Source organism: Pelodiscus sinensis, chromosome 25, assembly GCF_052426305.1.
Source record: "Pelodiscus sinensis isolate ZL-2025 chromosome 25, ASM5242630v1, whole genome shotgun sequence".
NCBI lineage: Eukaryota > Metazoa > Chordata > Testudines > Trionychidae > Pelodiscus > Pelodiscus sinensis.
The window spans coordinates 5884336-5909391 of NC_143076.1; the positions used below are offsets into that span (position 1 = coordinate 5884336).

At 59.9% G+C, this 25056-nt stretch overlaps 1 protein-coding gene across 4 annotated transcripts in view; it reads left to right on the plus strand.

The window, feature by feature from the left end:
• The window catches only part of IGSF9B (immunoglobulin superfamily member 9B), a 125613-nt gene that overhangs the window by 15685 nt on the left and 84872 nt on the right, over positions 1-25056 (plus strand). For all 4 annotated transcript variants that reach the window (XM_025190747.3, XM_089773391.1, XM_006135118.5 and 1 more), the window contains exons 2-4: positions 11660-11857; positions 13044-13190; positions 22944-23095. In XM_025190747.3, the coding sequence (XP_025046532.2) occupies positions 11660-11857; positions 13044-13190; positions 22944-23095 (497 nt within the window). The remainder of the gene's footprint in view (positions 1-11659; positions 11858-13043; positions 13191-22943; positions 23096-25056) is intronic.

Sequence of the window (25056 nt, forward strand, 5' to 3'; positions counted from 1 at the left end):
ATCCCTGCTGTGCCTGCTTCCTGCGGCTGGCTTGTGTTTCCACCAAAGGGGGTGCAGAATGCAGAAGACGGCTCATCTTTTGACCAGTCGGCTTGCACGACGGCAGCGAGAGAGAGCGAAGAGGGTGCGAGGGGAAAAGAGAAGAGTGGAGATAGTACTGTTGTGTGTGCACTGACCTTCTTAGGAGCACCGGGGCCTGTTTACGTAGGCATGGTCCATCAGGCCAGGGTGTGACACGTGAGCACCTGTACCGCTCCTGCGTGTTCGCATGGGTGTCAGCCGTGCCTTTCCATGCCATGCAAAGTGGCACTGCACACTGATGCTTGTGCACGTGATTCACTCAGTTGCTTGGGGCTTTTTAGTACCTTATCTCCCTGTATTGCTGATCATAAGTCAGGCCTCTGCAATCATGAAACATTCAACTACAGGCAGTCCCCGGGGTACGTACAAGATAGGGTCTGTAGGTTTGTTCTTAAGTTGAATTTGTTTGTAAGTCGGAACTGGCGTCCAGATTCAGCCGCTGCTGAAACTGACCAGCAGCTGACTACAGGAAGCCCGAGGCAGAGCTGCTCTGCCCCGGGCTTCCTAGAATCAGCTGCTGATCAGTTTCAACAGCGGCTGAATCTGGACGCCTGGGACAGAGCAGCTGGGGCACTGCCGGGTAGGTCCCCGCAGTGCTGAGGTGCGGCACTGTAGGGACCAACCCGGCAGCACCCCAGCTGCTCTGTCCCAGGCGTCCCCAAGTCAGCCGCTAGTCAGTTTCAGCAGTGGCTGACTTGGGGACGCCTGGGGCAGAGCAGCTGGGGTGCTGCTGGGTTGGTCCAGTAGCGCTGCATCTCGGCGCTGTGGGACCAACCCGGCAGCCCCCCAGCTGCTCTACCCCAGGCGTCCTGATTCAGCCGCTGCTGCGGCGAGAAAAGCCTGGTCTGCTGGGGGAAGGGGGGGCCGCACTAGCTGCGCCCCCCCCCCAGCAGACCAGGGAGACGCGGAGCGGCTTTTCTCGCCACGGAGGACGTGGGCGGCAGAACCTCCCAGACGTGCCGTGGTCTTGCCGCCTGTGTCCTTCGCGGCGAGAAAAGCCGCTCCCTGTCTCCCTGGTCTGCTGGGGGGGAAGCACCCCCAGTGCCGCTGGAGGCGGCGACAGTGGGGGAGGCACCCCTCATTAGCTGCCGCCCCCCCGTTCGTATCTAGGGGTCCGACTTAAGTCGGATCCACGTAACCCGGGGACTGCCTGTAATACGTTTGGGATTCTTTATTTGCCCTCTGTCTCTTTAATCTTTAGGCAAAGGGGAAGTGTTCAGCGTGCACAGTGAGTATGCCGGCGTATTGTGTAGACTCAACAAGCACTTACAAAATGTGACTCCACCTTGGCGTGGCAGGGTTACTGAAGAACCCGCTGCTGTTCTGGATGTTGTTCCATTCCCCTTGTGATGACGAGTTGGGGTTCCTCTGATCCTGCAGCCCCGTGGTAGAAAGAACAGTCTCCACCAGCCAGTAGAACAGGGGGGTTTATTGCTCCTCCCGGATACAGCCCAGCAAAGACGTGACGTGTCTACAGGGGTCTGGGCCAGGATGCTTCAGACCCTTTGAGATGGGTCCTCGGGCCCCTAGATTCCAGCCTCCCACTTAGACTGGTTCCTTCATGATTCCAGCCCCAGACTCCTCCTTCCCCCAACACTCACTTCCTAGTTCCCTCGCTGCCCTCAACCGGTCAGACCGGTTGGGTCTTAGGCAGCCCACCTGTTGGGCAATGCTCCGGACACTGGCCAGTAGGGGTCATCCGTAGCCCAAGCATAGCGACCAGCAAGGTACTGACACTACATTACACCCCTCATCTCTTCTCTAGTTCAATCCCTGACCATATCTCGGCCGTGTGTAACTGAGTGGGGCTGCCCCTGAATGCTCTGTTTGGGTTGGAGGCGCAATTCACACAACACAGAGCCAACCAGTGGAACTCCTTGCCAGAGGATGGTGTGACATCCAAGATTAACAGAGTTCAAAAAGAACTAGACAAATACATGGAAGATGGGTCCATCACTGGCCGTTAGGATGGGCAGGGATGGTGTTCCTAGCCTCTGTTTGCCAGAAGCAACAGGGGATGAATCACTTGATGATTACTTGAGCTGTTCATTCCCTCTAGGGCACCTGATGTTGGCCACTGTCGGCAGACAGGACACTGGGCTAGATGAACCTTTGGTCTGACCCAGTATAGCCATTGAGTAATGAGTTTCTGCTTGTCCCGCCTCCCTGCCGCAAGAGATACAGATCTCCCTGTGAGATCTCAGGCGCTGCCCTCCTGCGGAAAAGGGAGGGGAATTCTGGGCTAAGGCCACTAGTGTGCAGTCTGAGTAAAACTTGCTGGAGAGATGGGGCACGCAGCCAGGCGGGAATCTGTCCTGAAGAGCGGACTGGTGGCGAGAGCCAGGATCCCCTCAAGAACTGGGTGCTTGTAATGGTAACGGGTGGCAGACTGCTTCCCTCACATGGAGGTGAAGCGGAGCCGTGCATGTGGCTACCCCGCTGGCTTTTCGATTAGATCCCGGCACTGCAAGCTGCCAGAAACTGACCTATTTTCCTTCACTCACATCTCCGCGCTTCCATTCCAGAGGCTACTGCAAGGCATGTGTGTGCTGCCGGCTCCCTGTGTGCCAAGCCTATTCAGGCAGCAGTTGGCAGGAAGCGCTTGGCAACCTGTGAGGGTCAAGTTGCAGGTATGGGTAGCCACGTCCCCTCTAATCTCTTCCATCCACATGTGGAATAAATTTTTATGTGCACCGAGGCGTGATGCGTGCACCACCGGTAGAAACCAAACCTTCCTGTGGGTGCTCCGCTAATCAGCGGGGCAGCATTTGAATCGCTCCTGAGTGGTTGCAAATCCACGGCCCTTGCAGGTGGGAGAAGACCAGGCTCATCAGTGTGTCTAGGCATCTCTGACCCTGCTGGACTTTGCGCCCTCCTCTGGAAGGAGGGGTTGGGATTTCTAATCCGGCGCGTGTTCGTTCGGCTTCATGTGCCCCAGACGGTCTTAGCCTGGGAACGGCCGGCTTCGAAGTCACTGGGGACTGGCTCTGGTAGGAACGGGGATGCCCAGGCATGCCGTCCTTGCTCCGGCTCCCTTGGGTGTTCCTTTCCTTGTTCGTTTGCTCTTGGTCTCTCTCCCCACGCTCATCTGTTCTCTTCCCCTCCCCGCCTCCACTCTCTCTCTCCAGTTCTCCATTCGCCTTGCTGGTTCGCCGCTTGGTTCTTCCTGTGTGGCTGGTTTCCGGTTCACACTCCCGTGCCCATTCCCCACCCGGTATTAAGGAGCTGGTTCTCGGAGCTGGAGTTCACCTTCTCTGCTGCTTGTGGGCTGTGAATCTTCCTGACCGGGGGAGCCAGCTCGTTGGCTCCTGATGGGTGGGGTGCTGGAAATCCCTCCTTTGGCCATGCTTCCTGGGAAGGGCTGATGGCCAGCCAGAGAGAAGGGAGGGAGCCAAGGGGATCTCTGCATGGAACAGGTCTTGTCTGTGCAGCTCTCATGACTCTGACGCCGTGCGTCCCCCCAGCTTCGCTGCTGCCGCTTCCTGGAAGGGGTCCGGGACCCAGACACCTCTGCAGGGGTTAATTACATCACTTCTCGGCCGTCCACCTGCCTCCTTTGGTGGGTGTGGGTGACTCTGGCTATCCCCCCTCCCTTGAGCCCCCTCATGGCTGGATTTCCAAAGCGGCTGAGCTCCTGCAGCTCCCGGTGAAGCTGGGTTTCTTCAGTAGCTTGGGAAGTCAGGTTGCGACTGTGGCTGGGGCTGAGCTCCTCAGAGAGGGGTCGCGATGGTGGGCAGCGGGGACTTGGCTGGTGAAGGGAACCCATCCCCTTAGTGCCTGGACACGCGAGAACGGCTGATGCTCGTGAGTCCCCTTTCCTCCTGGGACCCCCCCAAACACTTGGCCAATGCCGTCACGGGTGGGTACGGCGCCTGGCCTCCCGTTCAGAGCGAGGAGGCCCCGGCGTGAGTTTGAGGCTCAGGCAGCGCCGGGTGAAGACCGGACGGGGGTTCAGTGCGGCCCCCCGGGAAGTGTCTTTTGCAGAGAGCGGAGCCTGTGGAGAGCTGGCAGTTGTGAGGAGATGGGGATGGGTGTGGGGAGGGGAGGGGTGAGAGGGAGACAGAGACCCTTCCAGGCACAGGGAGGAGGGAAGCACTGGGAGATGGGCTCAAACCCCCCCCCACACACACTTCGTTCTCCGCAACAGGGAGCCAGTGGAGAGAGTTGGGGAGCAGGGGGTTGGGCGCGGTGGTCAGAGCAGCGGGGCAGGAGGTCTGCATTACCTGCTGGGTAGATGGGAGGACCAGAGAGAAGGCTTGGACATGCAGCTCATGCCGCTTAGTCCCTGGGGCCTGTGTTGGCTGGGAGGGTCCCAGAGAGCCCTGCGCTCAGGTGGGCGCAGGGGAATGGCCGGGGAGTGTCTTTCAGCAGGGCACCGGGCGGGGGAATGGCCGTGGGATGAGCGTTGCCTGGGGAGCAGCAGCAGCCAGGGCGTGGGACGAGTGTAGAGGGAAGCGGGGGCTCTGAGGGAGGAGTGCAAAGCACCCCAACCCCCTGGGCCTTCCCTGCAAGGCCAGGAGTCGCTTCCAGAGCTTGGCCCTGCTTCCTGTGGCGCCGTGCTGGGGAGGGCGGTGTCGAACCGGTCGGGGCTGTACGGTAGCCGGCTCCAGGCGGAGAAGGGGCGCCCGCGGACGCCACTGGGCCCTTGGCATCGGGCCTCCTCGCCCTGTGCTGTTTGTGTCTCTTCTGTGAGAGCCTCTGGCGCTGCCTTGGAGAACGGCCCGTCCTGTTCCGGTGACGCAGCCGTCCCAGGGCGGAAGGGTTCGGCGCGCGGGGGCTGGGGACGCCCTGGCTGTGCGTGGAGAGCGCGTCCCGCTCCTGCAGTACCCGCCTCGCTCAGCAGGAGGCGCTGCCAGGGATCATGGAGCCGAGGCAGCCCCGAGGCAGGGTAACGGGGAGAGGTGGTGATGCGGTGTCGGGTCTCCGTGCTCTTGCTCGTTCTTTCCTCCCCACCAGGCTGCTCTGGCAGAAGTTGCTGTTGCTGGTTTCTCCACCCCCACTCGCCCCCGCTTTTGTGCAGAGAAGCTTGGAGATTGAATTACCGACTTCCTGCGAGGAGGGGCCTTGAAATACGACCCGGTCGAGAGCAAATGAAAGTTGCTGGTCGTGCCGAGAAGCCGGGAGGCTGGCTGTGAATGGGGATCGACCAGCTGCCTGGCCCGACAGCGCACGGGTGGGGTCCGCTTCCTGGCGCGCCTCGCTCATTCCCAGCAGGAGCCAGATGGTGGGCTGGGCGCTCCTCCTTCCGCTGCCTCGGTCCCTTGCGGCCAAGCAACGTGGGCCGTGCGCTCATCGATCTCCACTAACCGCAAGCAGGCTGGTCGGTAGTCAGATGGGAGCCAACTGGCCGTGCTCCTCCCTCGAGCCAGCATGCACCCGGCGCCCCAGTGTCAGGAGGGGGCAGTGGGGTATACGTGGCTGACACAGCATGCTCTGGTCTGCACGTACCACCAGTGTTCCCTGTAAGCTGTGCGCTTGTGTGGCCGCTTAGGAGAGATTCCAGTGCTGCCCAGCTGATGAGCAGCGCGCCCACAGCTAGGTGTGTGTTGATCCGGTGGTGCACATTTGTATGTGCCTTGGTGCATGCAACAACATTTATTCTGCACATGGATAGAAAAGATTCGAGGAAGCGCTGCTGATCACAAAGTGACTTTGTTGGCTAGCTCAGTTCTTCACGGCCACATCCAAACACTACTGAGTCCTGCAGGAATGTCCCTCTGGGTCTTGATTGGCGGAGCAGCATGCCTCTGTGTGGCTGGTGCTGCATGAGGCTGTCGGCCTGCCAGAGGGCCTTCTCGGAGGGGGTCTGAGGGCATGTCAGCTGAGCAGAAGTTGATGTGGGCTTGCATGCCGGAGCTAGCCTGACTCTGGCAAGAGCAGGTAACGGTGGTGCTAAGGACGGTGCAGCAGGCGCGCTAGTGTGCGGAGGACCTTCCCAGGGTCCGGGCTGGGCGTGTGCTCGCCTTACTGAAGCCTGTGCCCAGTGCTTGCTGTGGGGATGTGCCCGCTGGCAGGGAGGATGGGAGCACGGGGTCCGCTGGCGCTTGCGGCAGACGCGGTGGGTTTTGGAGATTAACCCTGGGGCTCTCATGTGAGCTCCAGAGCTGGCGCCTTCCTGTCACTCCCGTGAGTGTTGCAGCCCTGTTTGTGCAGGGCGGGTTGGGGTGGGCTGAGCTAGTTCGCAGCCAGCGGGAGTTGGTCCCTTCCCCTGCAGCAGGACAGGCTGATGCCGGAGGGGCGTGAGCCGCTTGGAATCTGGCTCCGCAGCAGCTTCAGCAGCTTTGGGGACAGGCTCCTTTCGAATGGGGCTCGTGCACACGTGCCCGAGGCCCAGAGCCCTGGAGTTCAGCCGGCAACGCTGGGCCATTGGAGCCAGCAAGGGGCTTGCTCTGTGGCCGAGCTAGGAGCTCTGTCCGTTCACCGAGCAGGGCTGTCCTGGCCCGCGGCCAGTGCCAGACGCCCCTTGCCTGGTGACGCCAGTGGCCAAGCGTTCCTAGGCTGGGCACCATTGTTGGGTCTGCCTGGCTGTAGCTCAGGAAGGGCCGGCCCGGCGCTGCAGTGCTCTGCATTTCTCCCCCGCCTCGTGGCTTCCTTGGTGTCCCCTCCAGGCCGGGCCAGCCCTGCTCCTGCCCCAGCCACGTGGCGCTTGCATCACGCGCACGCCGGGCGGGCGAGGCTGCGCTTGCTGGTGTCACGGCCCTTCCCCCAGCGCCCTGCTTCCTTGTGCTGAGGGGGCTGCGCTCCGCAGGCATCTGCTGCTTGCAGAGCTGCCGGCGCCGGCGCTAGCTCCCCCGGGCGTGAGCGCTGGAGGCAGGTGCTGAGGAGACACGGTGTCCCTGGGGCGGAGGGGGGCGCGGGGGCAGCAGCCGCGTGTGATTGGGCCCGGCGGGGATGAGAATTCAGGGTGCGGAGCTGGCGGAGGGAGCTGCAGGGAAGGGGGGGCCGCGTCCGTACCCGGAGCTGCCCATGCTGGGGCAGGGCGGAAGCAGGAGGGGGTGAGTTGTGATGCGCCTCTAGGGAAGCGGCCTCTGGGTCCCCTGGCCCAGTCCTGTGAGGTGCTGAGCACCGTCAGCAGCCAGGGCCCTGTCAGAGGGGTGCAAGGCGACTAGCGAAGTCTGGAGCTTACCTTCCGCTCGCGCCGCCCAGACCCTGGAGGGGGGCCCAGCTGAGGCCTGGCAGACTCACCCCACCAGTGCGCCTGAGGTGGCTAGAGGAGGGTGCGGGATGGAGCTGCCTGGTGCTGCCAGTGCATAGGGAGTCCTGCCTCCCCCTCCCTTCCTGCCCCCCACCCCCCATCCTCCGCTGCTCTTGCTGGCCGCGTGGCCTCTGCCTGCTCCTCAGGTGAAAGGCGGCCGGGTGCTGACTGGAGATAAGAGCTGGGGACGGTGCCAAGGTGCATCAAGTCCCACACGTGCTGGCAGGGCGCCAGCGGTGTGTGATAGGGAGACGCTGCAGCTGCTGCTACCGGCGAGGGCTTGGATGGGCTCCGAGCTTCTGCACCGCGCAAGCTGCTAGGCGGGGACCGCTGGGCGCGCTCGGCCCTGGGGCCCTGCTGGCTCCCTGCGGCGGGGGGCTGGCAGGAGGCAAGTCCTTGGGGCGTGGCGGAGGGGTCGTGCAGGGTCTCCCAGGGGGCAGCAGAGCTCTGCCCCCAGGCTGGACCCCAACCCTGCAGCCTTCGCCCAGCCAGGGCCCCCTCCCGCTGAAGTGAAAGGAAACCGGCACAAGTGCACGTTTGGCTCCTCACGCAGGAGGGGTGCTCCTGCCCCTCCATCCTCCTCCCAGCCCGGGCTCTCCCCAGCGCTTTGGCTCTGGCAGCTGCTGTCCCATTTAGGTGCGGGGGGGGGGGGGCGGTCGGCATCTCTGGGCCAACCTCCTGATGTCTCCTGCGGGGAGGAGGCTGCCTCGGACCAGGGAACCTTTGGCCTCCCAGTGCCCTGTGCGGACCCCAGCCCCTCCCACTTGCTGCTGCAGCCGGGCGGTGTCTCCTCCCCCCCCCCCCCCCCCCCGGGCGGTCCCCCCCCCCCCCCCCCCCGCCGGGCGGTGTCTCCCCCCCCCCCCCGCCGGGCGGTGTCTCCCCCCCCCCCCGCCGGGCTGTGTCTCCCCCCCCCCGCCGGGCTGTGTCTCGCTGCTGCAGCATCTCCAAGCAGGAGGCTCCCCAGAGTCGCGGGGGCGCGTCTGGAGCCGGCTCGTGGCTACTAGGCCGTGGCCCTGGCTCCCTGCGGTGGGGGTGCCTGCGGGAGCAGAGGGTCGTCGCCCGGGAGCCGGCCCTGGGACCCTGGAATAGGAGAGGCCGGATGCCAGTCCCGGGCCTGCCTCAGCTCCTTGCAGATTCCAGCTGAAGTCACCCCATCAGCTGAGGAGGCGTGAGAGTCTCGGCCTCATTAGAAATACAGCGCTAATGAGGCCCGGCGAGGTGTGAAGGCCGGGGGTGGGGGAGGGAGGGGGTGATGGGTGGAGAGGGCTGCCAGGCTCTCCTCTGCTGTCAAACATGCCCCCACGCCCTAGTGGGGCACAAACGTGCAAGGCCCCAGCCCCCCTCCCTTCCGCGCCCCCACACAGCATAAGCCCTTCTGTTCTCTGCGCCTCGCCTCCGAACCCCCGGGCCACGCTGCTCCCTGCGACACTTCGCCCCACGTTGGCTCTCCGTGCCTGGAGCGGCTCTCAGCCCTCGCGCTGCCCGGCTGGCGTGTGCGTCTCCCTGCACTAGCGCAGCTTGCGGAGGGGGAGGCTTTGGCTGCTGCCTGTGCTATCCCGGCAAGCGGCGGCGGGTTGCGGTGCCAAAGCCACCTGGCTCCGTGCCCCAAAGGGACTCTGATTATCAGCCTGCCCAGGGGCCCGGCGGGGCCTGTGGGGGCTGCTTGCTGCTTTATGTTCGTGTCTGCGCCAAAAATACCCGGTGATCTTACTCTCTGGTTGTGGAAAAACAGTGATGTCACTATTGGCCAATCAAAGCTGGCCCTGAAGAGCAGAGCGAAGGATCTGGGAACATGCCTCCCTGAAGAACGGAGATTCTTCGCTGCTGCAGCGTCCCGGCTGCCTGCGCAAAGGAGCCTTTTCACGCAGCCAAAGCGCCGATGCCCAAAGCCGCGGGACCCGGGGGCCACTTCCCCGAATGCCCCGGCTCTGGCGTGTGCAGGATGGAGGCAGGCGCCGACCGAAAGGCGCTTTTAAAACCCGCCGCTCTCCTGCCCCAGGGAGCTGGCCCGGTTGTAGGGGCGCTCACAGCGACTCCAGAGCCAGCCTCTTCCAGCAGGTGTCTCGGCAGGGCCTGGGGCTGACGGCTTCTTCAGCCCCGGTCTTGCTCGCAGACCTCTTCCGGAGGAGCGCTCGTTTGGGGGGAGTTTGCGGCTCCCCTCATCCCAGCACCTCAGCGCAACAGGCACTTTGGGGAGCAGCGCAGGCTGTAGCCAGGCGCGCCGAGGAACAGCAAAGCCAGCGTCCCCGGCAGAGGGTGCTGTGGGGCAGAGTGTCGGAGGGGCAGGGGGCTGCTAACAGCTGCTCCGGCCCTGACGTGGGTTGGTAAGATTGTGTGGAGAATAGTGTGTGTGTGTGTAGGGGGGGGGGGGCGGGGGGGAGATTGTGGGATTTCTGGGTTGCAAAAGGTTCCTTGCCTCTGTGGTGCTGAGCCAGGCTGGCAGTGGAGATTGGCCCCGTGTGCCCTGACTCGGGTACCCACGGGCCTTACTGTCCAGCTCCTGCTTGGAGAGAACCCGTGAAGGGGCCAGTGTAGAGTGAGGCAGTGCTGGCTCCTACCCTCCGCCCTGCCCCGGTAGGAGAATAGCTGACACCGCTTCTCACGACCCTGTCTGAGGACAGAGGAGGGGAGGAGCAAGTGTGCCCCAGCAAGCTGCCGTGAGCCCTTCTCGCCAAGCCTGTATCTGCTGATCGCTTTCCTTGTGTCCGGTCAGCAGAACCACAGACGGCTGCACTGCCCCGAGATTGTGCACAGCCCGCAGGAGCATGTAGGGAGGCAGTGCGGCCTAGTGGCTAAAGCCCTGGGCTTGGACTCCACAGGTGCGGGTTCTGTTTCTGGCTCTGCCGGGTGACCTTGAACAGCTGGGGGGTGTGTGCCTCAGTTACCCCATCTGAAAGCTGGAGCTAAGGACGCTCCCCTTTGTAAACCAGATGGGGCTCTGGATGAAGGGTGCCATGTCTGAGCTGGAGAGGCGTTGCCAGAGCTTCTCCTGCGGCGAAGGCGGCTGTTCAACATGGAGGAGGCAGGGGGGTTGGCTACCCCAGAGCAGAAGCGGCACTGGGCCCTTTGGGTCGTGTGCTTTATCTGAAAGGCTGCGCTGCCAGCAAGCGAGAGCTGCTCAGCGGGGGACTTGGGGGGCAGAGCTGACTCAGAGGAGAGTGTCACCTGTGGCAGCTGTTCATAGAATCCCAGGGTGGGCAGAGACCTCGGGAGGCATCGAGTCCACCCCCTGCCCAAAGCAGGACCAGCCCAACTCAGTCATCCCAGCCAGGGCTTGGGCAAGCTGGGCTTAAAAACCTCCAGGGATGGAGATTCCAGCCCCTCCCTAGGGAACCCAGCCCAGCGCTTCCCCACCCGCCTAGGGAAAGAGTTTTTCTTAAGATCCAACCTGGACCCGCCCCGTTGCCACTTGTGACCATTGCTCCTCCTGTCATCTGCAACCACTGAGAACAGCCTCTCTCCAGCCTCTTTGGAACCTCCCTTCAGGTAGCTGAAGGCTGCTCTCAAATCCCCCTTCACTCTTCTCTTCTGCAGACTAAACAGACCCAACTCCCTCAGCGTCTCCTCATAGGTCATATGCTCCAGCCCCCTAATCATTTTGGTCGCCCTCCGCTGGACCCTCTCTAATGTGTCCACATCCTTTCTGTAGTGGGGAGCCCAGACCTGGACACAATACTCCAGATGTGGCCTCCCCAGAGTCGAATAAAGGGGAATAATCACTTCTCTGGATCTGCTGGGAATGCTCCTCCTAATGCAACCTAATATGCCATTCGCCTTCTTGGCTACACGGGCGCCTGTTGACTCCTATCCTGTTTCTCATCCACTGGAATCCCCGGGTCCTTTTCTGCCAAACTGCTGCTTAGCCAGTCAGTCCCCAGCCTGTTCTCTGCAGCACTTGGGTCTTTCTCTCTCCCGCAGTGACCCTGACTTGATCCTGCTGAGCTGAGGAGTCCTCGCACAAGGGGAGGTGGGCTGGCCGCAGGCTGAGGTGCAGGAGCTGCCTGTGGTCTTTAGAGAGGGTGATGGGGCTGGGTTTGGACGCTGGAGGGGGGACGAGGAGACGTGGGACATTCTGGTTCTGGGGAGATGAACGTGGCAGGGAGGGTGGCTTCAGGGTCAAGGTGAAGGCAGAGCAGGGACCTCTCAGGATCTGGGGCAGCCATTTTGATGGCCCTGTCGCCGCTGTGGGTGACACGCTGTTGTACTCTGTTTCGAAACAGCCCAGCATGGTGGAGGGAAGCTCCCGGCACCTCTCGGGGTACCCAAGCCTTCGTACGCCTTGTCCCTTGGGCACGAGTCGCCCTGTGACCCCACAGAATGACGAGAGGCCGCTTACAAGCAAAGCCACCGACTCTGCCCGGCTGCTTTTTTCCTCTCTCTCAGGTGCCCACGGCTCACGGGAGGAACCCGAGTTTGTGACGGCTCGTGCCGGCGAGAGCGTGATTCTGGGATGCGACGTGATCCATCCAGTGACCGGGCAGCCCCCTCCCTATGTGGTGGAGTGGTTCAAGTTCGGAGTCCCCATTCCGATCTTCATCAAGTTTGGGTTTTACCCTCCCCATGTGGACCCAGAGTATGCAGGTGAGTCTCTCCCCCGGGCTCCTGCGCCGAGGGGCCTTCCTACTGGGTTTGTGCTCCAGCCTCTTCCCCTGGCCAAACAAGGTGCCCTGGGCCGAGGCGGGTGTCAACGGTGTCCTGCCCTAAAGCACAGGGCCCCCGCCTTCCGCTGCCACCCTTCCCCAGCCTGCTGGCGGTGTGTGTGGAGCCAGGCCCTCAAACCCCAGGAGCGCACTGCGAGCCGCATCTCCCCCTCCAGGAAAGTGTCTCTCTCCCCTTCCTCCTTTCATTGCCTGCCTTCCACCCGCCCGAGCAGCAGCATCGGGGAGCCAGCTGGGCTGCGTGGGCCGAAAGGAGCCAACGCAGCAAATCCCAGAGCAGCCGCGGGCTGCAGCTTCTGGGGACAGGAGCCTTTCTTGATGCGCCCGGGGAGGAAGTTTCCACCACCTCTTTCCTCTGGGCAGCAAGGGGAGCTAGTTTTACCACTGTGCCTTGGCCCTTCCCTCTGGCTGCTCAGTCCCGGGGGGCACCCCTTGGAGAGGGGGGTAAATTGGGTGAGTGGGACAGGCCCGAGCCAGGAGGTGCTGGATCCTGCGGTCCCCAGGGTTCAAGGCCAGCGTCCATGCTGTGGAGAGAGCCCGCCCGGGGTTCAGACCCCAGGCCCCTGCAGTCATCGGGGCGATGCTGGTGTATCTGGGGTGGCGGGAGCGCAGCTCCCCTGCAGATTGGGTGGGCGTGGGAGAAGCTGAGTCGTCGAGGAGGCTGATCTGGCTTGGGAGGGGGAGAGCAGGCAGCGAGCTGCCCGCATGGGCCTCTCCGTAGGCTCCTCTGCCCTGCACAGCCCCGCTGGCTTCCTAGGGGTTCACGCTTTGTCCCGTGGCCCTACCCATATCCCTTGAGCTCGGGGCTGATGGTCGTCAGGGACAGCCTGGCTGACTGGAAGGGCGAGTGGGAGCGTTCAAAACCGATTCCAGGGGCCTCCATTCTTGGGGGCCTGGCCTGAGACCCTGGTGGGAGACGAGCGTTGTGGTGTGTGGAGAACAGGCCTGCAGTGCATTGTGGGGGGCCCCTTTAGGAAAAGTCGGCTTGGGCGCCCAGTGGTGGCGGGAGGGGCCGGGCTAGGGCAGGGTGGGCTGCGGGACCAGGCTAACGCCGCAGCGCGGTTTCCCAGCGGGAGCTGACTCCCCCGGCTCTGCTGTGTCTCCCCCAGGCCGCGCCAGCCTTCATGACAAGGCCTCCCTGCGCGTGGAGCAGATTCGCTCGGAGGACCAGGGCTGGTACGAGTGCAAAGTGCTCATGCTGGATCAGCAGTACGACACCTTCCACAACGGCAGCTGGGTGCACCTCACGGTCAACGGTGAGTAGGAGCTGGGGGGAGGGCGCCCCCCCGGCATGTGTCTCTGGGCAAACCTGCTCCTGGCATGTCACTGGCCAACGCATCAAATCCCAGCGGCCCTCGTGTGTCTGGTCGGCACTGGCCACTAATGAAGAGCTTCCCCTTCGTCCAAGCATCTCCGGTCTCCTTGGTCCCTCTGCTGGAACTGCTGGCTAGAGTCCTCCCGACTGAGGAGACAGACCGTCCCCACAGAGCCCCGGCCCCTAGATTGTGTGTGTGCTCCCCCCCAGGGGAATGGAGGGAGGGGCTGGAGCACCAGCATGGGCTCCCCAGTGCTGCGGGGGGAACCCTGATTCTCAGAGGCTGATCCAAGCAAGCAGGGGGCTGCATCTGGCCCCAGGGCCTTAGGCTCCCCGCCCCTGTCTTAGATGGAGACTTGAGGAGGGGGAGAAAGGAGAGGATCAGGGGGGCGGGTGATGGGAGACAAGGTGGAGGAGTAATATCGGGAGACTCTCCAAGCCCTCTATGGACTAATTAAAACCTCACGAAGGCGCCTGTAGAATAGGGGAAGAATATAAAGTGGAAAGTTCCCTATATCCAGCATTGAAATGCAGCCACCTCTGGAGTGGAACATGGCGGCTGTTTAACAGTATCACTTGGACAGTTATTTGGGAAGTGAAGCAGAGTTTTACACCCCATCAAAACTGCCAAGGGAGTTGGGGTAATGGGAGGTAATTGCTTCGGGGCAGGAGCACTAACACCTCTACCCCTCCCTCGATTGACCAGAGCTGTCGAATGGCCCCAGCTGGTCAGGACCTAACTTCTGGGTGGCCCCCAGTGCTGGCTGGGAGGGAAGAGACCCACTTCGCAGCACTGCTTCCCGCGTGTCCTTCCACACCCGTATGCCTTCAGGGGCTTCCGCTCAAGTTCTGCCTCCCACCCTCCCGCCCCATCAGCTAGATGCAGGTGGCTGCCAGCCTGTTCCTCCAGGTTTCCTTGGCAGCACGTCTCAGCACATCCCCTGCTCAGCGGTGATGGTGAATGTCTGTAAGAGGAGCAGGAGGGCGACGGGAAGAGGTGGACGTGGTGCTGTCCCCTTATGGTACTTACCGAGCTCCCGCCGCCGTGTACCGTCTCAATAGCGTCCCAGCCCCCCGGGAGGTAAGGAAGCCCCGTGCTCCCCTCTTGGCACGTGGGGAGTGGAAGCCCGGAGAGGCGAAGCGATTTGCCCAGGATTACACTGGGGGGGGGGGTGTGTGTGTGTGTGTGTGTGTGTGTGTGTGTGTGAGAGAGATGCTGCAGGATCTGCCCAGACCTACACTGTGTTCACGAGAGCATCATTGGGCCATTGAGAGGGAGAAGGCGGGGGAGGTGACCAGGCAGCAGCTGGAACAGGATAAATCCAGGCTGCTCCATAGGGAAATTTTAGCTGGTGGGCAGTCTGGGACCAGACAGCCACGTCCAGGACTAACCCATCTGGAGACAGGCCTAGCCTTCCACGTGGGACCCCGTGGGACCACCTGGCATGCAGGAGCACTAAGAGCGTGATTCAGGGCTTACTGTGCATTTGGGGAAGGGCAAAGAGATACTGCGGGATCTGGGCGGTCGTCACAAGAGGAAGACCAGTGAAGGTGAGAAACGCTGGCCCATGGCAGGTTCCCTCGCTGCCTTGGTCGCCCTTCTCAGAGCATGCTCTTGGTGGCTGCGTTCGCGTTGTCTCCACGGAGCGGCTGGGAGACGGGGGCCCAGCCCAGGGCTGGTTGTCTGCCTTCTGGTCACTGCTGTGTCACAAGTTGAGCCGAGGAGGAGGCGGCAGTGTCTCGGTGAGATGAGATCAAATCCCACCCAGTCTGGGTGCCTGGCTCCCGACCCTGCCGATATAACCCACAGACCTCCCAGGTGTGCTCTTCTGTCCCACCTAGTGGCATGGAGACGACTTAGAGAATGGGTCTGCTCTGCTTTTAGCTCGTGCGTAGAGCCGAGGCTCACGTACTAAGCTCCAGAGGTCGCAGGTTGGATTCTGCCCACAGACGGATGGGGGCTGTTGGCATTACACAGGTACTCCCCCGCCTGGACGCTGTTGGGTACTCTAGGAATGCTGCCAAACTGAGACCCAGAATACGAGTCCAGGTGAGGGGGAGAGGAGCTTCCTGCGAAGAGATCGCCCTCGGACCGTGCCAGCTCGCAAATGGCACCAACTAGGCTAAAATCGGTTTCAAAACCAGTTGAGCTGCATTGGTGTCAACATGGGTGCATGCCCATCTGTTCACAGTGCGGGATACTGCTGTAGCTTGCTTGGCTGCGTTGCAAGGAGCAGCAAGGGAGCCTGGATAGGAGTGGGAGCTGAATTCAGCTTAAAATGGATTTTTGTTAAATTGTAAACCAGCTCTGAGATGAGCTTCTAGCCTTTGACGGGCTCTTAGAGAGCAGCATTTGCAAGTGGGAGCACAAAATACACGTTGCACAGCACCCCCCTTGGGCTCCAGGCTCTCCACTGGATTGAGATGGAGAATCTGACTGGAAAGAGAAGAATCCAGTAAGGAACGTGCTTCCGATCAGGGTTGTATTTACTCCGTGCCGGAAGGGCCTCTGGGGAGCAAGGTAAAGAGACGCAGGAGAAGGGGTTTACGGATTTTGGATCCTCCTGCTCCTGCCGGATAGCCCTTGCTTGGGGAGTAATCTCATTAGCATTCATGGAACTTTGATGGCGTAAAATTCAACCGGTGTCAGAGGCTCGGGATCTGTCCCTTTCCTGCCTTGGCTTGTGATGTATTCATTCCTAGAGTTCCGATTTAGAAACCTCTCTCGCTCTCGTTCTCTTTGTGGTCTCTGAACTTATGTGTAATGCTGTGAGCAAGATTTTTTGGGAACAAAATGTGCCTCATGATGCTGAGACGGCTGCCGTGACTGTTCTAGTGGCGCATTGGCACAAGCTGCTGCAGTGCACCGTGGCGTGTGGATTTCAGCTTGGGCTAGGTTAAAAAATATATATAAATGAAACCCATCTGGAGCTGGCGGCTGCTGCAGGTCAGGACTAGCAGGGCTAGGGGCAGGGGAGCTCCATTGTGGAATCGCGGGGACAGGCCCACCGTGGGAAGCCTTGCACTGGCATAGCAGGGAGTTCTGTGGGTCAGGGTTTGCAGGAGCAGTAGGCAGTAGGAGTGGGATAATAGCTTGGGATGCTGTGGCCAGGGTAGCTGTGTACCGGCAGGAGTAAAGGACAAACTCACACCTCACCTATTCAGTGATACTTTGCCCACTTTAGCACTTCCCATCTGAGAACTGCACGTGCTTTGGACCTGGTAACGTGTTCAGCTTTGCAAGGCCCTCGTGAGATGGCCAGTGGCTGCGTGCGGATTGCTTTCCTACCGCTGGAGTGGAGCAGGGCAGCGGTTTGACCCCGCACAGGGCACTGCACTGCAAAGCGAAGGGCAGGAAGGCAAGAAGCCTGAAATCAGTCGAAAGTGCAAGTTGCCAAGATGCTGTTAGCAAGGGGCTGGCATTGAGCCCTCCCCTTCCGCACACCGTCCTTTAAGGGCACTCAGGATGGGATTTCAGTTTTAAATCTCCCCTAGAAGCAACTCCAGCAGCAATTCGGGAGGGAAGAACTTCAGTTCTTGGCTTTTAACCAACGTCCAGCTGTGCCTCCTATAGCAAGTGCATAGGGACCTCCTCTTGTTCAGTGTCTGGGGGGTGCTTCCTTGCATGAGAAGAAATCTGCTCTATTCTGGCCAAAGGGCCACAGTGCAAGGCAGACCCCTCTGGGAACCTTCCTCTTTATTCAGGAAGCAGGGATATGAATGGTTTACCCTGTGCAGGTATAACCCACGCGCCTCGTGTTGTTCACTGGCCCAGGCAGTAGAACCTAGACCACAGCAGCAGATAAGATCAAGAGACCTCTGCAACCTAGGCTGAGCTCCAGCTGGCTTCATGGCTCAAGCTGTGGAGGGTCCTATACTCGCTATAAGCGCCAGAAGTCCTAGGTTCAGAAGAACATAAGAACGGCCAGACTGGGTCAGACCAAAGGTCCATCCAGCCCAGTAGCTTGTCTGCCGACAGTGGCCAGCACCAGGTGCCCCAGAGGGAGTGAATAGAACAGACACTGATCAAGCGATCTCTCTCCTGCCATCCATCTCCACCCTGTGACAAACAGAGGCTGGGGACACCATTCCTACCCATCCTGGCTGATAGCCAATAATGGACCTAACCTCCATGAATGTATCTAGTTCTCTTTTAAACCCTGTTATAGTCCTAGTCTTCACAATGTCCTCAAGCAAGGAGTTCCACAGGTTGACTCTGCGCTGTGTGAAGAAGAACTTCCTTTTATTTTTTTTTAAACCTGCTGCCCATTACTTTCATTTGGTGGCCCCTAGTTCAAATCTGCCCAATGGCAGTTACATGGGTAGGGCCCGCCATGGAAGACGGGTGACTTGAGGATTACTTGCTGTGTTCGTGCCCACTGGGCCACCTGGCACTAGCCACTGTTGGAAGACGGGACACTGGGCTAGATGGACTATTGGCCGTTCTCATGTAATTTCTGATGAACGTTTGTGCTATCTTCATCACTTGAGGGGGGAAAAAAAATCCAGACATTTTAGGTTAGAACATGCCTTCCGAAAGGGAAAAAATAGTATTAGCAATTACACAGTTTAATTAGGTGAAGCTTTTCAGAATAAATTACATTTTGAAATATTGTGGGAAAAGAATCACTTTTTCAGTAAATTAGTCGGAAAATCAAATCTTTATTTTCTTGAAGCTCAGATTTTAAAAAAAATTACCTTTTGTTTTTTATTAGTGCTTAATAACCTAGAAACTAGTAATTTGGCACATTAGGAGATGTTATTTTTAGCTTAGAATAAGTAACGTTGGGATCGTTTGTGTGAAAGCAGGGCGGCATGACTTAATGATTTAGAGTGAGGGAGTTGGTAGTCGGGGTGGCTGGATTATATTCTTGTCTCTGCAAAAGACTTAACTGTGCAGAGCCGCAACCTCCCTGGCTGTAAAATGGGGCTAATAATATTCGCGGATCAACCCATGAGTTGCTTGATAGGCTGTAAAGAGCTGTGAGATCTTAGGGTGGAGAGTTCTGGGGAAAGGCGAAGCAGTAGTTTCCATAAACGGAAAGTCACACCGGAAAGTCAGTGGCTTCTTGAAATAGCTCTTGCTGCCCAAGTTAGACATAGGGGCACGGCATGAGGGGAGCTGTAGGAGAGAGAGCATCCTGCCCTAGTTTAACAAGTCATTTGCACTTACGTAAAACCTTTCATCCATATGCCTTAAAATAGTTTGCACAGACACTGTGGTCCCAATGCTCCCATACGGCCCTTTGGACATGAAGTTCATGGGGCTGTGTAATGTCTGTGACTCAGCGCTGCTGCGCCTCCTGCTGGCCACTCCGCGAATTAGCTCAGTCCAGCACCAGAGCGCCCCCTCCTGGCGGTGTCTTGCCCACTTTTTTGTCGGTTCAGCCCCACTCATTCAGACCCACACTCCTCTCAGACTGCAGCGCCCTCCCCTCAGGGTACTGCCCCATGGCAGTGCCCCTACACGGTGGCCTGCTCTCCTCACAGGGAACCTCCCCCCTCTCTACCACCTTGCCTCAGTGACCGGCGGCCAGTCGTCATCCAGCCGCTGCCTCAGGGCAAACTGCAGCCTGAAATGGCCACTCAGCATTGGCAAGGAGATGGCAGCAGTTCCATACCTCCTGCCCTGGCTGCTCCTCTGCAGCCCTAGTACCAACCTGGGATCCTGTCACGGGGCTTCAGCCTGGGGTTAAGTCAGGCCTGAGCTCCCCTCGCCCAAGACACCCCGCGCCAACAGGCAGCTAGGTCCTCTCCCTCCCGAGCTGGAGCGAGAGTGTGCTCCTCCTGGCTGGCCATCTGTTTATACAGCCCCGCTGGGCTCTGATTGGCTGCCACAAGCCCCTCCTGATGGACTCGTAGCCACCGCCCTCTCTCAGGGCTGTTGGCGCCCTTTTCGTTCCAGTGCCCCGGTGGGTGTCATGAGCTTTCGTGGGCACAACCCACTTCTTCAGATGGTGGAATGGAGAACAATGGAGTCGGCCGAAAATGTTGGGCCATGTCACTTATCCGGGATCGCACAGTGAGTCAGTGGCAGACTCCGGGATCGAGCCCTGCACTCCGTGTGCTGCATCTTTGTCTCCCTTCGTGTGAACGCTAACCTTTTCCCCAGCTGCCTTTGCGCTCTTCCATTCCCAGAGCATTGGCCCTTGGGAGCCGTTGGCGGAGCAGTGGCAATCCAGTGCCAGGGACGTGGGCAGGGCGGTGGAGACCCCTGCTTAAATGTTGTGGCTTTTTAAAAACAATCATTAAAACCCCTGCTTGCCTGGCGCCCAGGGAACACGGGCCGCGTTTCATCGAACGCTCCCTGCAGCGTTCACCGCTGGTGGCTGGTGCGCTGAGCATGGTGGCTGGAAAGCCAGAGAGCGAAACCAGCCGGTCGAGTAGAATTGTCTGAATTTCATGAGGTGCAAAAAGGAAACTAAGCGCTGGGGCAGCCCGCGGGGTTGGGATTCTTTCTTTCCGTACTCAAGAACGGTCGAAAGGAGTCAGTAGCCCGGCTCAGTGCAGGGATGAATGACTGGAAGGCCCTTTTGCTCAACCCTGGATGTCCGGATGGTGACTGGAATTTTCCTGTCTCCTCTCAGCCCCCCGTTTGTCTGCATCTCGGCAAAGGGCCGTGTCTGCCTCTGGGCCAGGGTTACATGCGCTGGGGGCGTGCGGTGTGCGTGTGTCAGGGCCTATGATCGAACGAGCATGGAGAACCGTGCCCTCGTTCCACAGAAGGGCTGGGAGCTCCCTTTGGATCGAGGTTAGTCGTTGACACACTTTGTAGATGAGATCGTCCTGTCCCGCTCCCTCCGATCTAGTTCCCAGGTGCAGGGTTCCCCCTGGGGCGTCTGTTTCACAGCCTGGTAGAACAGGGAGATCATATTCATGCTTACGCCTACGGTTTCCTTTTCTTCTAATGGTTCCCCCCGCTCTCCTCCATCCTTTGCACATCTCTGGGGCTGAAGTCACAGGCCTGCTCGGCTTGGGTCAGGAAGTAGGAGGAGTTTTGGAGATGGGCTGGGATGTGTCCCAGGCCTATTGAGGGAGCAACCCAGGATCGTGGGTGGGTGTGTGTGTGTGTGTGGGGGGGGGGCGGGGGGTTGAGATTGACTCATTTATTAACTCAGGCAGGAGAGCCTGAGTCACCAGGAAGCGGGCGATCCAAACAGGATGGAGCCTTGTTCAAAACAGAATGCGCTCCCCCCCAATCCTTGTACATCAGGCGGATTTTGGTGGGCCGGCGAGGCGTGGGGGATGAAAAGCGCGAGTGACGATGGGGGGGATTTAACCGGGTGCCCCCCCCTTGTGACAGGGACCCTGGAGTGATTGTAATCTTTGGGAAGGGGCTCCCCTCCTGCACCCCCATTTTTAGAGACATTCCCCCCCGGGTCTGACCGCGGGGCTAGGTGTGGGGGTATCAGGACAGTGGTATGTCTGGGGATGCTGTACAAGTGTGGAGAGCATGGCGGAGCAGGGTTGGTGCTTCCATGAAGGCTTTTGGGTTGGCCACGTGCACTGGGGAATGCACCGAGCGAGGCCCAAGCTTGGCCTCCGCTGCAAGCCGTGGAGACGGGAAGATGCTGCAGCACCTTCCCAGCATACCTGCCTCAGGGCCAGCTCACCAGCCGCTTCCTCTCCGTGGTGGTAGGTGCCGATGGCACCGTGTGGCCGGGAGGAATTCTTTCCCCTGGCACGGGCTAATTCTTTCCTTCCCCTGGTATGGCCAGGAGTGAAGCGGCAGGTGCATGCAAGCCGCTCCTCTCCCTCGCGGGTCTGTGCCTGAGATCCTTTCCCCACCAGCTGCCCTCCAAGGTGGCGCATCCGAGGACCCCGTAGCCTTGTGGTGGCGGTGGCATACGCAGCCCAAGGACCTTGCCACGCACTGCTCAGCACTAGGGGCTTCGTCACCAAAATAATCCTCTGGAACCCTCTAGGCCCAGCCGCACGCTGTAAGCAGAACTGCTTTTCCAGGGAGGGCGGTCGGCCTTCTGGAGCGCATTAGCTCACTTCGTCGTCGTAGGGAAAAATGATTATTTTGGGGGGGAACCATATCTTCAGCATAGATTAAGTTGCCAACACATGTCCCTGGAAAGTGGGATTTAAGTACTGCTGATAATTAGGGGCGGGCTGTAATTCTGCCAGCCTCTCTCTCTCTCTCTCTCTCTGCAGTGCAGTGTTTTCATGTGTTGTGACAGGAACAAGTTAATGCATAATGGGAAAAGTAGCTCGAACTGTAAATGGGGTTGCGCCCGAACAGGGAGGCGGGAGCTGGGTCTCTGGCACTACTCCTGGCGGTGTGACCTGGAGCCGGTTGCTTCATCTCCGGTGCCTCAGCTGCCTACTTGGCAGGAGGGTGGGGAGCAGTGTTCCCTTTCATATTTCCATGTGTAGAATAAATTTTGATATATGCACCGAGACATGTGCAGATGCGTACCATCTGAAGACCCACATGCTGCCAGCTGTGGGTGCTCTGCTAATCAGCTGGGAAGCACCTGACGCGCTCTCCTGAGTGGCCACCCAAGCACTCAGCCTGCAGGGAGCACTGGTTGTGAGGCTTCATCATTTAGGCCAGCTCTTTCAATAGCAGCCTCAGTGTCTGAGTGTTCAGTGTCCCGCTGCTGTGAGATGTGCCCAGAAAGGCCGGGCTACCTCACATCCAGCAGCAGTGAGAAAGAGGGAACATTGATGCAGCTCCCTCTAATCTCTTCTGACCATGTGTGGAATAATTTTTTATATGCACCAAGGCATGTGCGCATGTGCACCACCACTAAAAGCACAAACCCTAGCTGTGGGCACTCTGCTAATCAACTGGGCAGTATTTGAATTTCTTCTAAGCACAAGCGCACAGCTTACTGGGAACACGGTGTGACGGCCAGTCAGGGTTCCTCCAATCCTGCAGCCCCGTAGCAGCAAGAACAGTCTCCACCAGCCAGTAGAACAGGGGGTTTATTGCTTCTCCAGGATACAGCCCAGCAAAGACGTGATGTGTCTACAGGGGTCTGGGCCAGGATGCCTCTGCCCCCTTGGGATGGGCCCCTAGATTCCAGCCCCCTCCTTCGTCTGTTTCCTTCATGATTCCAGCCCAAGATTGCCCCTTCCCCCAACACTCACTTCCTTTGTTCCATCCCTTCCCTTTACTGGTGGAACCGGTTCGGTCACGGTCATGGGGGCCCTCGACGCGCCCCCGCTGGGCAGTGCTTACGGACAGGCCAGTATGGGTCACCCACAGCAACCAGCAAGGTACTGACACCGCATCACACACTGCACCTCGGACACAGGTCTTCTCTTACACCAGGGGCACCTGAAACTGGTGGCCATTTGGCGGGGGGGAGGGAGGGGAAATGTTGGCCTTGCTGTTGCAGCATGTGCTGAGATCGTCTGATTGACAGAGCTACTGAGCTGCTCAGGGTGGCTGTTACTTCATAGGGGCAGGAGACCCATGGCTGGATTTTGGCTTTTATTCCGAGGTGCCAGCCAAGGTAAGTGACGAAAGGCAGCACATGCAGCTGTTTCACTTGCTGCTCTGTCTTTGGCATCAGCTGGAAGACCCGTTCCGACGGTGTTGGTATGTGGCCATGGGCCTCGGCCTGTTCGCGCTGCAGGAAGGGTGCGCAGGCTGGACATCCTGGGCGGCCCGGCGTGTCGCGCGTCTCCGTGATGGACGGGTTGATTTTTTTCCTGACTCTCTGTGTCTCCCCTGCAGCTCCCCCCACCTTCACGGAAACGCCCCCCCAGTACGTAGAAGCGAAGGAAGGCAGCAGCATCACCCTGACCTGCATGGCTTTTGGGAACCCCAAACCTATTGTCACTTGGCTGAGAGAAGGAGACCTCCTAGGCGCCAGTGGGAAGTACCAGGTAAGTGCTTGGCCTGCTCAGCTGCTGTGAATGATGAACCCTCCCCCCTCTGCTGGGTGCGTTGGGTGTGTCACCACTGCAGTGAATTTGCAGGGACTCTGCCTCGGTGCGAAGGGAGCGCCTTCACGCATGAGATTTCAGGCTGCTCTTGAAAAGCGGCGGGAGAAGCTGCCCCTGGTCCTGCAAGAGGCGCTCTCCAGGCCGGACTGGGCTCCAGGTGCCCAGAAGATGACAGGAAGCAGCACAGTCAGGGCTTCTGAAGGAAGGATACAGGCGATGCTGCAGCAGCCAGTGTCTCTGGAGCTATTCCTGCTGCCTCCGCACTTCCCTCCTCCCCCTCAGTCCGTTTCCTGGTGGCCTTTTGAGATGAAGTTTCTCCTGTCTGTGAGCTGACGGTGGCACCCGCAGGCAGGCGTGCTCCTGCATCCCCTAGCCGTGACCGTCCTCCCTCCGACCTGCCAGGGCCGCCAGGGTAGGGGAGCAACGGGTGTGCCTAGAACCTGCTAGGCCTTGGCTGCCACAGCCTGCAACTGCTTTGCTGACCTTGCTTTCCCACCCGCTCCCTCGTCTCCTCTACTCCATCTTCCTTCTGGCTGCCCGTAAGGGGCCTGGCCCCAGAGAGCTTCCTGGGCCTCCTGGAGAAGGTTTCTCTGTGGCCGAGGTGCCTGCTGAATGCAGCCGGGGGGATCGCGGAGGTTCTGAGCAGCAGCTTTGGAAACTCCCGGTTGTTCGTCACTTGATTTACCTTGGTGCGACTCAGGAGAGACTCCCTGGAGGTGCAGCCTGGCGCGGGGGAGAGGAGAGCCAAGCCTGTCGCCCTGACTTGGCTTGCAATGGAGGAGCTGGCTGGGACCAGGCAAACATTTGCTCCGGCCTTCTCTCTGTGCATCTCCACACGTCCATCTGTTCAGTGTGCTCCGTCCCTCCCCTCCCCCCGCCCTGGTTTGTCTTCCAGTTCTCTGAGCTGCGGGTTGGAAATCCAGAGTGTTCCTCCACATTTCAAAACCGTCACTGAGTCCTCCCCCGCCCCTCCACGCCCGGGCGCCCCGTCCTTCGGGCGCTGCTCCTGCCCTGCGGCCTTGGCGATGTTCGTTCTCCGTGGTGGCTCCCCTCTGTCCCCACCAGTGCTGCGTGGGGACTTTCCTTCCAGGGCACGGAGTGGCTCCTAGCTCCATGGAAGGGAGCATGGCCCCTGCAGGAGGCACGAGTCCCCTACGAACCTGCCTGCAGGGAAGGGACCGGCTGCTCTGGACTCCACAGCCCCAGTCTGAGGCACTGCGAGGCCTATCCCAGCCCTGAACGCTGTGACCACGCGGGGGGCCCTGGGCCAAGCACATTAGGTTCAGAGGGGGCAGATCTGCAGCTTCTGCATGAGGTTTCTTGCACTCCTGGCCAGTGCGGAAAATCCTGTTAGGGAGGGTGGGCTGCTGGGGGGGGGGGGGAGGCGGGGACGCTGGTGAGTACACGGTGGGGGCAGGGGGCTTTCACGTGGGAACGGCTGCTCTGGAATTCCCTTGACTGAACAGCGGGAATTAGGAAGATTTGTTTCCTCCCCTTGTCGTGTCCCTCCCTCTGAGCTTCTGTGTGTCGCATCAGGAGCTTCTGATCTTCCGCCCAGCCCGGGATTCCACACCGCTGTAATTGGCAAATCGGGCACTGGAATCTGCGCAGGCCTTAATGAGAGTCATTAGGAATCATTTGTTGCTAATTGAAATAGAAGGATGAGGCAGAATGAGCATGGGGGGGGGAGGGGGAGTGCATTATCTCTGGGTTTCTTCCCTCCCACCCTTCCTCCGAGCGGCTGTACCCTTCCTCCGAGCGGCTGTACCCTTCCGCCGAGCGGCTGTACCCTTCCTCCGCTGCTTCCCTGGTGCCCAGATTAAGAAGCAGTCCCTTTGCTTCCCCCCCCCCCCCCCGCCTTCTGTGCCATGAGAGGCAGGAGCCCAGCCATGCTAAGGAGG